The sequence below is a fragment of the Branchiostoma floridae genome, chromosome 1 (assembly GCF_000003815.2).
Source record: "Branchiostoma floridae strain S238N-H82 chromosome 1, Bfl_VNyyK, whole genome shotgun sequence".
NCBI classification, from domain to species: domain Eukaryota; kingdom Metazoa; phylum Chordata; class Leptocardii; order Amphioxiformes; family Branchiostomatidae; genus Branchiostoma; species Branchiostoma floridae.
In genome coordinates, this window is record NC_049979.1 from 13,007,975 (window position 1) to 13,025,476 (window position 17,502).

A 17,502-nucleotide genomic window follows, 5' to 3' on the forward strand; every position below is an offset into this window, starting at 1 on the left:
CCCTGGCTTGCCGGCATCAGCAACAGCAATCCATTATGTAGGCTAGTGGTATATGTGTGAGGTATGTCATTTGTCTTCAGTTCTATCTAAAACACAAGTAGCAGGAGCAGTAAAGTTTCTCCTCCTCCTAGTGGGATGAGAAACCAGCAATCAATGTCTCCAGCTACCCCTCTGCTGAAGCCCAACAATATGTCATCTCAGACAGTAACAGATTCCTGGGAGATACTGTGCAGCTGGAGAACTGATTGCTCCTTTCTGCTGTCAGCTAAATATGCAACTTGCATCACTTTACAACCTGAGAAAACGGCTCGAAATTCATTTTGGGGATTAGATGTACCCGTGCACCCAATTGGCAACATAAGAAATTGGGTGTACCAAAGCAATGTTTGGGTGCACCATAAGTATATTACTAGTACTTCCTTTTATTCACAAATATTCTAAGAAAACGTTTTAGAAATACTTTTTTAGCTGAAAAATAATCCGAAAAATGATTTAAAAACAGGCAGAAAAGTTGTCATTGGAAAATTACAATAATGCAGTAATATGATTTCTGTTTTGTCTATAATGGTACGGTATATGTTTCTTAAGAAACAGTCACTACTGTTATTTTGGGGATCAACTTTCAAAGTTTACTTGCAAAGTTTAAAGCAAATCCTTAAACATGAAAGATATTTTGTTATCTTTCTAACACTTAGATGTCAACACTTAGATGGTGTTTACTATTTTTTGAAATATATTTACATACATAAACCGACGACAAAAATATTTGAATGCACTTATGCACCCACAGAAAAAAATTGGGTGCACAGCTCCAATTTTGGGTGCACCAAGGTACAGATGCACCCAGTATTTCGAGCCCTGGAAAATCTCATTGTTAATTTGAGAGCAAGGTAGACATTCCATACCAACTACTAATACGTAATAGCAGATTCTTGTCATTCATGTAATGTGTGTCATTGTAAAGTAATATGTTCTGATATTGTAGGATGATTCCAAACCAGCATCAATTGGTCCATAATTGCCTACATGAAGTATGTCAAGGAGGTTATATTTTAGGCAGCATTTGCATGTGTGTGTGTGTGTCACAGTGTGTGTTTGTGTGCATGTGTGTGCGTGTCTCACTGCGTGTCTGTTGGTTAACAAGATAACTCAAGAACAACTGGATGGATTGGTTTCATATTTGGTATGTTGATATTGTGTGACGAAAAATGAAAATGATTAGATTTTTACCACCTTGCGGCTTCCTTAGGTAACATTACTGCAGTGGAACTTCTGGTTTTAATGTGTCATGTTACATGTTCTAGACATGCTATGGTCACAATTTTAAATGGTAGTTAGCTCTTGGGCTCATGAGCAGTGACATACATGTACAAGTGGCCTTGTGGATAGTTCTGGAATTGAAGGTTCATTTCGTCAAAAACGAAGAGGATAACTCAAGAAAGGAATGACAGATTTTTATGATACGTGGTATATACATAGCTTAGACAAAGATGTTAAAAATGAAATACAAATTATGCAAAATGGGAGGACATTGATGCATGATTTATGAAAATTCTATAGGATAACTGAAGAAAAAGGACAGATTTCCGTTATTTCCCTAACACTAACATCCAAAAATTACAAAACTGCTCAATGATAAATGATAGGAACTTTACACTGGACACATGTTAGTTGAAGGTTAACATCACCATGCACCATGCATGAATTATGTAAATGTGTAAGTCATTTGCATAAAATCTGTTTTATGGAGGTATGAGGTTGCCAAACTCTGGTTACAACATATCTTATGTACCATATTGTAGTTTTACAGTTAACTTCACCTGAGAGTTGTTTCAGTATTCCTTATCTGTGACTGCATAGGTCCATTGCAAATTATTGATGGTCCAATTTACACAGGTACAGTCATAGTCTACTGAGTACAGATACGGTATGATCCTAGTAAAGTATAGACTGAGGCATTCTAGTATGGCTTGAAGATACAATCTCCTTGATAAATGTTCTGACCTTTCAGTTTGAACAGTTATAAATAACTAAGAAAGTAAGATATCAGCTTGGAGGCTTTCACAAACTTGGCTTTTCTTTCTAAGGGGACCCTTTTTTTCTACTGGGTCATGTGAACACTATGTGTCATGTGATATTGATTTGCCTCAACTACCAGAGAGTGTATCTACCAGCACTGTGACTTTGCATTTCTGATCCTCATCAGTCATGTAACTCATCAGGTCAAGAAATGCATCACTGTTAGAAGTAGACTTGACCTTCGCCATGCCAACACCTACCCACCAATTATGATCACAGTCCATCAAGAGGTTCTTGAGTTATTGCAAACACTGACAAACACACACACACACACCTCCTTTTTGTGATGTAGATATGCTCACGTGAGGTTTCTTTTTTTTTTTACTTTTCAAAGTGGAGACATGAGATGCATTGCTCTAGCTGCTTACAGGAAGTATGTTTTTAGTGTTATTGTATAAAGACATATTTTGAGTATAAGAGTCTATCAGACAACATCAAAAGCTATAAATCCTGAGTGCATGCATGACTTTAGTTAGAAACGTAGTGGAAAGCAGGATTTCTGCATGACAGGAGAGAGCTGTTTGTAGTTTTCACTTTGATTAACACCACTGCTCGGTTATACCTTGGTTGAAAGAAATATATGTGCAAGATGCAAGTATGGAAAATTTCTGCCTGGGGCAAAATAGAGCCTTGCCAAGAGGGTTTCTGGTAAGGGTTGGGCCCAGCACCTGGGCTGGTTGCCCAGCCAGACTACCATCTCTGGGCCCCCAAGAGTATGTAAGGAGATTTAGCCTCTTCAAGAAATTTCCTTGAGAAAGAACTGTTGTGGTTGACTTGGATGGAAGGCAACAGCTGATCTTATTGACAGGGTGGGACCAATGAGCATTCAGCATCCATTTCAGGAGCCCCCAGTTCCTTAGCATGGACACTGTACTCTTCTCTGTGGTTGCACTGCCAGTCGGGCCTAGAGGGATTTGGGTGGCTATCTGTGATGTATTGTGAATGAAAGAAAGGAACAACACAAACAACACTTACATTCTACTTAGTAAACACATGCACAAATAGACACACAAATGTAGACAAATTCATACTTCCAAAATTTCAGACCATTTTCCATGTCCAATCATTGCCTGGCCCATCCAACCAGTTTTCTTGATTTGTCCTCCTATCCCTCCTCTTTCAGTATGTTCTGTATTATGTTTGGCATTTAGTTAAGATGTACAAGTTTTGATGGAGTTGTCAATTGGCCCCCCTCCAGAAATATGATCTACTGCTGTCTTCTGCCCAGCATACTCAGAGCTATGATTATCATCTGCCATTGACCCATTTTTCTTTTCCTTTTAAAAATTGCATTGGATGCCAAACCCCATGCCTTGGAGGCTATGAAGGATTGGCAGTTAGCCCAGCTGCTAGGTCCATCCTTTTCTATAAACCCTTGCCAAGATACCACTAGCAAAAGAAAAGTAACCTCCTATGTGGAGGTGATAAATTGTTCAGTATAATGAAGTACGAGCTACCAGAAATACCCATGTAATTAATGAAAACTCATTTCCTGGTGTCTGTTGACTTGCTGTTATAGCAGCCCTTCATTGGAAGTACACAGGTGGTGCTTCAATTACAGCAGCCAGGAGGAGAGCTCATTGCAGTAATGGTCTCCTGTAGGGACTGCTGAGGAACTCTGAGCTCCAGATTTCCTCCCACCTTCAAACAAAATGGCAACATCAATCTAGTCCTTGTGATATCCTGTTGCTAATGGCTTATACTTTGTGCTCAAACTTCTGCAATATGATTGTTTTTGGCGTGGATGGAAAGTTGCTCCAACTGTGACTAGCTTTGTCACAGTGGTGTTTGAAGATAGGCTTAGGTAAAAATAATGTGCTTTCAACCTTCCGGCTTGATTTTTGTCCAGTTCAGAAAATGCTACATTTATTTTATTAACTGCATGAAAATGGAGTTACTGTTTTTGGTCAATATGATGTCTGGGGGTATATCTCAAGATCGACTGGATGAATTGGGATGGTATGTAGCAGGTGGGTAGGTGGGGTAAACCAGATGCTGAATGTCAATTTTGGGCACCTTGCAATTGGTACTGAAGTAAGACATTTCTTTGGCACAGGATGATCTGTGGCCACGATGTTTACGTGGCAAATACCTGTTGACATTAGGGTTAAGTGGTGTAAATTTGGGCCTCCTAAGGTAAATGATGTATCTTGGCATGTGCTGTTTTTTTCCTGGTGGGGGTGGAGCATTTGATCTATTCAATTCAAGTTGTATCAACTGTTCCCTGTTGTTTTGTACGGTCAATGTTATAGTATAATCTAAAAAGTCTGTAGATCCTTGTATGTATTGATTACATTAAAAAAATATGAATAACATTTATTGCATAACTGTCTGTGTTGTGCGTGGCAGTGATTTTGCAACGGTATATTGGACTCCTCTTTGTCGGAAAAGGTCTACAGGTTAGCAATACTCCTACATGTATTTGTCTTGCTCCCTGCTGGCAATATTGTGAAAGTTAGAGAGATGCCGCATCAAATTATCCATAGCACTCAGAAGAAGCCCTTTGGCACTGAATGCCCTTTTCGTTACAGAGATAGACAGCATGGAAAAGGTTAGAAAGTAGGTTTTCTACAAGAAAGGTAATGTGTTTCTGAAGATATTTAAGCTCATTGAAATATCAGAGACACTGTTAGCAGCATGTTTTGCAGCCAAAACACATTTGGCCTTGGACTTAAAGAAGAAGTTTGCAGCCACATTATAGGCACCCAGAGCATTTTTTTTAGTCTTTTCAAATTTAATTTTCAAGTCATTTTTACATACAGTAAGCTTAAATAACACTATTTCATTGCATATCGACCTTTATTGAGCAAAGATGAGACGTCATTGGGTGGTGAGAACTCATTGAAACTCTGAGCGCTGCACGTGCCATTATTTCAAATTTACAGAACGCACGCGAACATGACCAATGAATCCCAAATGCTTCCGGAGATGTTGTCGCTTGTTCGAATAAGGTTTCGATTTGCGAACTGGCGAATCAGATTCAATTTGCTCGGTGACCTCATGCGTTCAAAAATCTCCGAAAAGTACCGACGGGAAACCGTTAGTGGCTCGATCCTGTGCTGATTTATTGTGCCAATAAATCAAAGGGGGCCGTTTGCAGCTTGTTTGTGCATCCTTTTAAATGCTGAAAGTACAAAATAATGATACAATTGTGCTAGTATGGTGAAGTAAATGTCGTTATCATACCGATTGTCTCATCCAGAATATTCTTGATTTTATTGCTCTAAAAACTACCCTGGTCGCCTTTAAGATAGATGGCATGCAGGTGAGTCCCCTAGGCTAACTGCAACCTTCCTAGGCATGGAAAGAATTTGTCTGAAGGAGGAAGTGATGAATCAATTTCTACAGTATGTTGCAGAATGTCTAATATTTAGGCAAAACCATAATATAAGATAGCTAATGCTACTCACCACCTTATTTACATGATTAAGGACGCAATATGAAACAAGAATATTTCATATAAATCTCAAAACTCTTTTTTTTTTTTAAACTGATATCACTATGAATCTTGTAAAGCCACAAAATCACTCGGAGCCTTTGGGTATGTCTTCATTATTCTACTGATGTTGTTGCTTTCTTGTAAATATCATCTAAAGCAACATCAAACTGATTGGAAAAATTTCAACAATTGAATTGATGTGTTAACAATTTATAATTGTCAATAAAGTAAGCTGTAAATTACTATATTCCCATCTTGTGCCAATTTGCTGATATTTGCTTACAGTTGTGTATCAGGACCTGTGTATCTGTAAGCCTTCGTCATGTCAATAACCCTGGCTCTTCCTCTTTGTGGAATGTTTATAGTACTAATTCACTTTTGCACATCTGCGTTTTCTCATCATTATATCAAAACTGACTTTCTTTTGTGGTTGAAACTTGAACACAACAATTTTATTACCTCACTATTTATCTAGATCATGTCCGTATCATAAGTGTGTAAACTTTTTTTTGTATTGAAACAGCATTTCTTTTGCAATGATAAGAAGAAGCACAATAAGATGTAGATACTGATCATATTGCAGGGCTCGAAATACTGGGTACATGTGCACCCAGGTGCACCCAAAATTAGAGCTGTGCACCCAATTTTTTTCTGTGGGTGCACAGGGTGCACCCAAATATTTTCTTAGGTTTTTGTACGTTAAGATATCAAACTTTCAAAGTATACCGGTATACATCATATTCTTGACATCTAAGTGTTAGAAATATAATAAAAATGTCTATCATGGTACTTGTTTAAGAATTTGATAGCTTGTAACTAAGTTTGATTAGTAGGCAGCCTGCTCCCTAAGATCTGATGGCGGGAGTGAGTAGGGATCCCACGTGTAGGTTAGACCCTGGGAGCGACTGCATCCAATTAACAACTTTGATCCCCGGGGGGGCCCAAAGATCCACTATTACTTCAATTTAAGTGGTGCACCCAAAAATTGTTTGGTGCACCCAATTTCTTAAGCTGGGTGCACCAGTGCACCTAATCCCAAAAATGAATTTCGAGGCCTGTATAGAATTGTGCAATGGAAAAGGCTTAGCCTTTGCAGCTTATCCTTTTATCCTCTTTTCTCCCCTCAGAAAGTTTCCCTTGACCCTCAGGTAAATCCAGTAGCTTCTCCGGGGAAATAACCTTCCTGCTAAGTTCTGAATGAATACAGGGGGATCATTTAGCTGGAGTCTGCTGGCCCATTTGGAAAGCTTTGCACAGACAGTCATCATCAAATATTTCCAGTGAATTGACTCAGGATATTTTATTTAGTGTACAGCCATCAAGAGGAAGAGCTTGCCATCAGGGAAATGTTTGAAGTCAATCTCGTATTCACATGTGAAGGTTTACATCTGTCATGCATATTAAACTACCAGAAGATTGTTTCTAAGTGGATGAGTTTTCAATTCATCACGCAGGCTTTATCATGAAAGTTGATGAAAGCTCCTTGAATTGATAAAACCTTAAGAATTCTCTCCAGGTACATGTATTAGGTTGAGAAGCCTCTCCGGAAATCCCCTCAGGAATGACTCTGAGGTCACCAGGTAGAAAAGGATAACGTCTCCTTTCAGAATATTGTGGTCCTGGTTAGTTTAGGCTTGGGTCACATTTTCAAACTAGGGCCTGACTGGGATGTTTAAAGAAATATAAAATTAAAAGGTACACCTAGAAATATACACAAATCATGCCCATGAATTTTATTTTGAAATTTTGTATTTTGATCTCTTTTACATTATTCTTTTTGCTCCCCAAAGCCGGGCCCCAGTTTGGAAATGTGACCTATGCCTTACTGGGGCTCCTATACTTTTGTCTGTTTCATGACACCTAGCCTATATTGTGGTAATTTACTTTTTTAAACAAGTGTGATGTGTTGCTGAGGTTTTATGCCTTGGGCTTCTGAGGCCATTTTGAAATAGAGCAGATCAACTATCAACATGACAGGGAATCAGCCCTCAAGGCATGGAGCTTCTCCTGGTACATGGACTGATGGAGTTCAGCATACCCAAGGCTCTCCTGGGGAGGCTATCTGTCACTTCAGGTTTTGCTAACATAAACCACAAACTAATAATGTCACCCATAATGGAGTATAGAGTGCAGAGAAATAGACAAGTCATGACTGGTGGTTTGCAGCCTATACACAATATGTATGAGATAAGAAGGTTCAATAAAAACATTGAATAACTGTAAGTACTGAGAATTACGGATTCACCTCCACTTCAAGGCACTGCATAAATGATGATGATAATAAAAGTTGATACTACTATTATATTACTAAATAAAACACCCTGCATTGGCAGAACCAGGACAGTTTGTTACAAGAGTACTTTCAAGATGGAACTGGATGTTTCTTATATACCACAGTTTGACTCATGTCCTTATGTCTAGTTTCTGACTGCCTTGCACAAGTCATATGCATTTTATGAGCAGATTTTACCCCAGGGCAGGAAGCTGATCAGCATGTGTGATCTACTGATAGCTGATATGCCCACTCATTGTGGTGTACTTGGGTACCATATGGTGGAACAATGATGCTTGCAGATACATGTAGTAGAAAATAATGTCAACAGAATTTCAATCCTGTTTAGTTTACTGAGAAGTTAATCTTGCTGTATGTGGTCATGACAAAATGATAGATACATGTAGTATGTGCAGTAACTTAACATGTTTATACAGGTTCAATGTACGTCCCTAGCTCAAACAGGCATAACAATGCTCCATGACTTCATATTCCATCCAGGAACTAAAGCACTTTACAATAGTGTAGAAGTAAGCCAAGTGACAACAGCTAAGATTCAAACAGTTGACGTTTTGGTCCATAACCAAAACCACAACCACACTGTATCACTGTTTGTTCACTAACCACAGACCTACATGTATGCATGAAAGGAAAAGCCCATGCTTCTAAGGATGAGGCTTGTTGACCTGGATGTACAAAATCCTTTCTGATATATTCCTGCTGGAGCTCCCACCTTTGCAAGTGATGTTGCAGCTATATGTGCAATAAAAGGGCACGATCCTTAGTTTCCACAGAGTGAGTCACTTTGGGTTTTGAGGGTTTAGTGTATTCAAACAGCATTTAAGTCCCATGATGTACTGTGTGCCTGCATAAGTGCCTGCAAAAGTCTGTCTGATTACCTGGTACATCAGGTGCATCATTTCTGTAACCTCCAGAAAGTTGTTCACTCATTGAATTCCACGGAGGGAATCGAGATATTACGTAGGGAATGGTGTATCTCACTTAGACTTGGATCGTTCTGTGCCTTGTGGCACATTGGGTAACAAGCCTTGCCCACGCAGGGTATTTTGAGCCAGTTTCTGCTTCCTTCAGGCCCATCCTCAGTTTGTCAAAGTCCCTTTGTAGCATATGTTTCTAAGTTGGTGCATGTACGAAGGATTACCATGAAGAGTGTGTATGTGTTAGAGTGATATGGTGTACCTAGTATCTATGCGCACAATAGAAAAGTCCTCATGTCCTTGAAGTCTGTCCCCATGGCTACTTGAGATTGCAAAGTCATACAGTTTACTAGAATTTCTTGGTTAGAATCCACATATCAGGCAGGGGATGGTGTACCTACATGTGCGATGTGTACTACGTGTACAAGATAACCGTTCTCATGTCTCCTGTCCTTGAGGTCCGTCCTCATGGCTTATATTAAAAAGTCATATCAGCAGTTCCTGTAGTCAAGCAGATCAAGGTCATTGTGGTAACCTTTCCAGGTGACCCTCTTGTCATAAGTGGTATTCCAACAAGCCAATCAAAGAGATTTATGGGTTGAATCAATTTTGGATTCCCTGAGTAATAATCTCGAGACTCTTTTCTAGTCATGGGTCAATAGCTGCAACATATTGAAAATGCAGCGCAGAAAAATGTCAAGTATCGAAAGAGTCTGCAAGATTGTCTGCTGGATACAGAGCTTGTTTGGTAACCATGTCTGATTAGCCATCCTTCTCTTCAATGTGCTTCCAGCAACATTTAAATGTCTATTCTCAAAGAACATGACCTTTTTTTACTTTGATGGAGAGGAAGCATTCAGCTGAAAGTTATAATGAAAGTACAAAATGTAACGTTATGTACATTTGTATCCATAAGGTACTTAAGACATCGAAACAAATGAAGATGGGACAACAAATGCAGCAATGTTAAGTAAGAAAAAATCAATTATTTAGAAGAATTTAGGGTTGAAACGAGAAACTGTCTGTCAACAGATTCCATTAAAAAAACTAAGAATTTGAATCAGATGGCACTGTATATAAGTCACCTACATGGTCATACAATGTATGGTTGAAACAGGTTATGTTACTTGTATGCGCAATGCTCTGTTCTTGGCATATAATGTGAGAAATTATATGAACAATTGAATGAGGGAAATGTTATCTTTTGTTGACATAGCGAGATCTAGATAGCATTCAAACCACTAGTACTCAAGGTCTCCAAATCCTCCTTGAAATTTACCGATTTTCAATGCCAACCTAAGGCAGAATCCTCAATGAGGGACATTAATGATTTTTTTTCTGAGGGAAATCCCCAAGCCACAGCTGATGTTAGATAAGCATTGGTGATTGCAGCACTGATATCCTCCCTCTGCACCTGCATAGCTGTCTCAGATCACCCAAACAATGTTTTAGCATGCAAACTCATAGAGTGTGGATAGATCCCTGATGTAAATCTAAGATTGTAGTTGTATTTTGTGCTGATTGTGTTCCTCTCTGATACTGGAAGTAAATTAACCTTCCGTCTGCTAAAGTAGCCATTTGGTATAAAAAGCTGTATGTGTTAGGGGGTTAGCCAGCTGGGAAATAGTTAAATAATGTTGGAAGGAATAGTGTTAGGACTGATATTGATAAATCAATTTTGGCACAAACAGCAATGGGACTTGGGTAAGTTGTATTTTTGTCTCTCTTGGGAAGCTGTATACTCTGTTTCCACATCTTCAGTTTCTTTGCAACCATAATGAAGCAGCTCGGTCCTTATTCCTTTGAGGGTTTCCTAAGATGTTGATGGATTGGAGTATTTAGAGGTCATCGAATTCCTTCCCACTACACAGACATCAGCCTTGTTCCTGTGCCAGGCTCATTAATGCACCAACATGGCAATATGCACATGTAGATCTGCAGGGAATGCCTTCAAGACTCCAGAAAGACGCCAATGCACTACACCTCTTTACCAAGCAATCTCATGGCTCTAGCTAATGTAACACTGGGTATATTAAGCTGTAGTGTTTCTAAACATGTAAGCTTGATGGGAGAGATGTAAGCAGTTTGATAGGGTATTAGTTCTCATAGGTAGGCTGCACTATACAAGGATGATGATATTGATGGATACATTGTATAGGAGTTATCTGTTTGGAGAGGAGCCAAGTTTAAAAAAAGTTACCCAAATTACCCTGCTTCTGTTCAACACTGTACTGAGTTTATTGGGATGCCTTTAGCTCAGATTCAGCTTATATTCTAGGGCTCATACAAAAAAAAATCATACAGTATCATTTCAGTGGTACGGCTGCGGGTGTCAATGATTCAATCAATCCATTTTTCACGCAACTTTTGATATACAGAACATCAAAGTTTGTGTTTAGCAGATTTGAGTAGAGTATTTTATAACTGTAGATTCATGGAAAGAGCACCAGGCCTGCTTACGTCGCGGGGTCACAAAAATAAAGTGCTAAAATTATCCTACTAGAGAACTACACTCCATTCAGCTCATTTTCTTCCATCAGCATTGACTTGTTAATGAAGGCAAGTTGAATAAACAATACATGTCAATCAAAGCCACGGTTACTCTATATTCAAGCTAACGATTTGACCCCAAAGGTGAATAGGGTATTAGCTATAGGCTGTTTGATCCTAAAACTCAGTAATCCTGCATCCAGCCGGTAGTCTGCAATGGTCCTTGCTCATTGGGCATTGTAACTGCATGGAGAATAATATCCCTATTTCACTGCATTGAGGCTGCTAGGATTAGGAATGATGACGAACCTTATTTTTCCTCTGGCAGTTATACCACCCCACCATACTTGCCTCCCCCACCAAGCACTATTACTCTATCCATACAACAGTCAGCGTGGCATTCTCCTTGGTGCATCCATGCTTTGATTCGGCCATGCAACAGCCAAAAGGGCAAATATGCTCTAATCAAATGTGCTAAAAATAAAAAGATTTTATGTATACCATAAATTATATGAAAATAGAATTGATTTCATCATTAACACCTGTGGGCAAACTAACTGGAGGATTCAGTGTTGAACAGAAGCAGGGAAGTTGGGGCAATTTGTTTGGATGACCCACTCATGTAAGCAGGCCTGGTGCTATTTCCATGAGCTTACAATGATATTTAATTTTATACCATTGGAAAGGAAATCACACATGTTTTCTATATAATGCATTGAAATTAATGCAGAAACAACGGAAATATGATCTACCAAAGTTGATGTTTCAAACTTTTTGTGCCAAGTTTATATATAGTCTAATATTTGTTGACACTTTTTAAATCTTCATATTGCACTGGTTAGACAAAAGATGGAACTCCCTATCAGTTTTGTGAAACCTGTATACTGTAGGAGGGCTTTCTGCCATGGAAGTCATTATCTACTAGAAGCCTACTAATTTGTCCTGAAGTGTTTTAGGTTCTAAGTGACTGCTCTATCCATCAAATTGGTACTTTTGTATGTAACATTTCTAGTATCAGATCATTTCGAATATGTCTTTTTGCAGAAACCTGTTACAATGTTTTAGTAATGATGTTGTTTTCTATATGTTTCTCCAGGTCTTTGAAGTCCGTAATGTGGATGAGTTGACAGATGAGTGGCTGAGGGAAAAGTTGGCCCTCTTCCGATAAGCTCTGCACACAAATGCTGCACCAGATCGGTGTATCACACAGTACTGATTTGAAGATAATCATTATTATTTACATTAATATGTTTGAGATTATTTACATTAATATGTGTGAGAAGTTATGAAAAATCAATTAACAACCTTATTGAAGGTGCAATTGTCATATGTTGTCAGGGACTATTGATGTTGTGAAACATGAAGTTGATCTTGACCACAGTAGGTCTTATTTGCATCACTCACTGCAGTAGCTGCCTTCCATATCCCACATGGTCATCAATTTTGTACGAAACAACACTCCCACAACACAAGTGGGAGAAGTACTGCTACTCCTGTAGATTGAATGTGGATCTGAGTATCTCAGATATGCCATTTTGAAGTCTATGTGAATCGTGAACATGGAGGGCAGAATTTGGATGCTCTCCCTTACTTTCACATTGATGTACATGAAGGTAGGATCAGAGAAAATCGCGTTAAGGCTGTCTGGGTCTGTGGAAGGCAGCTGTTGTGTGCAGAATGAATTGGGGCATATAGATTTACATGTATGTGCCGTAGATAAGGGGCCAATAGTAGTGTACTGTAGTGAGCCGTAGCATCAGTCACAGCCATCCATGTGACTGTCAGCTGCCAACTACTCACCTTTCAGCACCCTGGACAGCATTGTAAGGCCACATCAAGTCGTTGTCATCTTTTTCAGACCAGTCAAATTAAATAATGATAATAATAGTAATAATAATAATCACCAGGTGTATTTTGCCAGCCAGTAGGTACCCAAATTATGAGTAATGAGGCTGTTTAACGTGGTCCAGGCACCTCCTCGAGCACGTCCCTCCCTGAAGACGATTTCGTGGAAATGTATAGGGAGTTTTATTTGGGGCTTCTTAACTGAAGCTGAAGAAATATCATGCATTCACACAGACCTCTGACCTCCTCCACCCTTGAAAAACGGCTTAGGCCGATGATGTATCAAGGTTGAATAAAGGTTTTTAAAAAATGTAGTGCCAACATTGAGGTCACCTGAGTGGTGCCAAGTGTCAGCTCACTCCAGATCCTTGCAATTTAGCTCTGCGTATTGTAAGCTCATCACGATTCAGCCCCTGGCTGTTAAGAAAGAGTAGTCGTCCCACCGCAATAACACAACATTTCAGTATTGGCAAAACAATTGAGAAACTCTACATTTCTATTTTGGAGGGCATGTCATTGGTGTGGCCTTGGTTAAAATGATGATATGCATGCCTGCTCAACTTAAAGCTAATTTCTGGTTATCTATCATGACACATTTGCATTAGCCAGAACCAAACTGTTCATATGCATGAAAATAGCATGTTATCCAAGAGATGTGCATGCACAACATGGTCTGCACAAAGTGTGCAAATCTTTTAACACCTTTTCATGTTTAGATACACGTTTTTGATAACTCAGTCACTCACTATCTGGTTTATCATCTGTTGTTCCCTGTCTTGCAAATATTTGTCAGAAGTAGTCAGGAATGCCTTATGAATACTGACCCAAAAAATCTGCAATCTCAAACACCTTTTACTACCACTATCAGATGCCTTATCAACCTTTCATCCTCACAGAATTTTATTTAAACTCTGAGTGAGTGTACAATTCTTGTTTAAGTGCGAGCTTTGAACTCTCTTGAACTGAAAGATCACAGTTTGTACTCATGAATATTAACTACATCAAGTTTCCAGCCTTTGTACATGTAATGAAAATGACTTTGTGCACATAATTCACACTAACCTTGTGATGTTTCATGCTGGCAATGCTCTTTTGTTGAAATTGATTGCCAAAATTATGTTGCCACTAGGTTAGTAATAATTGATGAACAGCAACATTTTTGTCCATGGTGAGGACATTGTGAACACAAGTCTTTCACATCTATTCTTGGAGGAATTAGTGTTGTGAATGTCAAGCCCCATGTGACTACTGCCATTGTGACATGAGGTCAAGGAGTACTACCTGTAATATGTACTTGTTGCTCATCTATGTAAACATCGTACATGAAATAAAGATTTTGTGAGTTGACATTTCTCAGTACATCTTCCAGAGTACAAATGACTTTCACATTCCTGTTGCCCCTGTGGATATGCATTTGAACCAGCCTCACAGACTCCAGCACTTTAACTTACCAGCGTACTACTATTTAACTTGCAAGTATTTTTGGAGTGTTCAAGATTAAAGCCAATGTAATCAGTACTTATCTCCACCTCCACTTACACCAGCAGTTCATGGCCAGTACATAACCTCTTCAACATGTACATTTGTATTCCACACACAGCACAGCTTATCTGTTCCTCATACTTCACCACATACTTCAGCAGCGGCTAATCATACCCGTAGGATTCCCTCATTATATGGCACATCCTACATCGTTTTCCCAGAATTCATGTTCAGTAACTAATACATGTAGCTGACACCTTTTACGACAATGATAAAGCTGTGTCCAAAAACCTTTCCCACTGGTACACCAAGAAGGCACATCTTGAATACAAACAACCTTGATTAGGGCTATAGCAAAAAATACTGTGTTTCTGTTTACAGTCCTGAAAACATTAGGGTCAGTCGGTAGGGATTGTCCCTTTTTTTAGATGTCAACCAAGATGTTATAAATAATACAGTTTAACAAAATGTAAAAGGCAAATAGATGCATCAAGACACTATTTTCAACATCATATTTTTATCATTGTATAGATATACATTGAATAAGCACAATTGTAAACTGAACAAAAAAGTACAATGTTGTCATTCTAACTTCATCCATTCAAAGATTAATCTGAAAGTGAAGTAGATGAAGTTTGGTCAGTATTGAATTCCATCACAGATCGAAAACTTTATGTCTTGTTAGGGGTTAATGCAAAAAAGGCTGGTGTCTGCAGTTTTTTTCAAAGGTCAGTGGCGTAACCGGAAACCTCAAATTTTTTTTCTTAGGCCTTATGTGCAACAGCACTCCCATCACACTGGCATTGCCAGTAATGGAAATATGATTACATTACTGACCATCAGAAGCTGCCCTGCTGACAGCTGCTGTTTGCAAATCATGACCAATGTGAAAGTGAAGGCTTTAGAAGCCAGATACTGTTTTGTGTATCAACTACTGACATAGACGGAACTTACAAGAGACAAGGAAATTTACACAACGTATTTCTGACCTAGAGTGCAGAATGTTTTGTAAATTCAAGTCCATCCCATGTCACTGCAAGAGCTTATACATAATTTTTTTAGTAAGTTTGAACCGTTTTTAATAAAAGAATATCTAAGGCACAATACTAGTAGTTACAACTTTTTTTCTATATTCTGATGAACTTTATTCTTTACTTGAAAGTTCAAACCAATGCAAATATTATCTTAAAACCCTCTTGGTGACTCAGAATTAACTGAACCGGGGAAATATCTAGAAAGTTGACATAGCGCTCAAAATATGTATAATATATTAAATCTACTCATATATGTACAAAGAATTTGAAATGTTTGAAAATACATGTGTATGACGATGATAACCTTCACACCATCACTGTGACTCAGAATGGATGGGGTACTTAAAAGTAGGAAGATATATATACCAGCAACGGTAATTCTTGTGTACAAAAATAACATCGGTTGATCTTACTCTTCAAAGGGGTTAGCACTTACCAATAAAAAATGAAAAAGGCAGCACCTCAGCTCACCCCACATCACCTACCTCTTGACCTCTTGGTCGTTGGGGCACCATGAATAATCAATCCACCATCTTCCTTGACCTAACATCTATGGCGCTCTCATAGTCATAGCTTCTATCCATTCTGTTATGTTGTATTCCTATCTTTTCCTCTTGTCGTGCCCTTCTAACTTCCTGGCACTGTCCTTTGTACAATTTTGTCCACATAAAAAAATGTTATTTATTCTGCATACCCTCCCCCAACAAAAAGCTACTAGTACATACCATTGAAAGAAAACGTAATTGAAGCAATAGAAATAATTCAAAAATTGAACTGAAATGTACAAGTTTTATGGAACACATGACTACCACTTTGAGGACAAAGTCATGGAGATTCTCATGAAGAAACAAAGGTGCAAACAAACAATGCGACGTCAGCACCAGTACCCCTTCAGCTAAACAGTTCTAGCTCTCAGCAACAGGCCAGGAATGGTGTACAGTGGACATGGAACGACAGAGCAGGACAGTTGTCAAGGTAAGTGGGTCAATGGAATAAGGAAATCTGTACACTGTTGTTTTTACACACAAAAATGGACCAAGTGTTGGGCCCTCACTCCCATCCCATCCAATGTGTTGTTCTTGAAATGTTGATGGAGGTTTGACATGCAGATACTGTACATCATACATTATATTGTTACACAATAAATCAAACATCTGAATAAATTCTTGAATGTCTCAGACATTTCAGTTTGCTGATGACATACAGCAGATAATGCTTAGAGTGACTGATTGATTTATTGCGTTTTAGGTATTGTGTTCTGCTTTTTTGGACAACAAAATGCTCTATGCAATTTGAATGAGTATTGTTGGCATGCTTACACTAATTGCATCAATGAGTCTAAAAGATGACAATGGCCTGTGTGTTATGGGTGTCATTGTTGCCAATACTGAAAAGTTTTCACAGATGAGTGACTTCTGACAGCTTCTTTTAGATGCTGCAAGGTTTGAAAGGTTGCTGCATACCAGCTTGTAAATAACGATTCTTTCAATATAGAAAGGTCAGGAGCTTTGGGGTTGGTTCTGAAATGGAATATATTTTTGTTAATTGCTGTGGTCATCAAAAGAAAAGATCCAATCTTTCCAAGAATATAATTCACATTCTGCATGTACCTGTAACATAATTGTGCATATTTTGCCGTTTCCCTGATTATTGACTTCCAAATATGAACAAAAATTAGTATATTCCAAATATTTCTTGCATGTACTAAGGTTGGTGATGTCATCAAAATACTTCAGCTTATGGCTTCATAATGCTACAAAGAAAAATATGCAATAATAACATCAATCACAAACTCCTAATTGAGAAAAAAACTCTTTTAGCTTCAGAGATGTCCAAGAGTCCCCTTTGTACAGACTCTCACATTCAAACAGCATTGGATAGTTTCTGAATAGGCCATAGCATGTAGATTTTATTGGTGACAAA

General features: G+C 38.6%; 1 protein-coding gene across 2 annotated transcripts in view; it reads left to right on the forward strand.

Annotated features, from left to right (window-relative positions):
* The window catches only part of LOC118418090 (glia maturation factor gamma-like), a 25,294-nt gene extending 10,872 nt beyond the window's left edge, over positions 1-14,422 (forward strand). For both annotated transcript variants that reach the window (XM_035823929.1, XM_035823922.1), the window contains one exon: positions 12,315-14,422. In XM_035823929.1, coding sequence (XP_035679822.1) covers positions 12,315-12,386 — 72 coding nt within the window. In that variant the 3' untranslated portion in view covers positions 12,387-14,422. The remainder of the gene's footprint in view (positions 1-12,314) is intronic.
* The last annotated feature ends 3,080 nt before the right edge of the window (positions 14,423-17,502 follow it).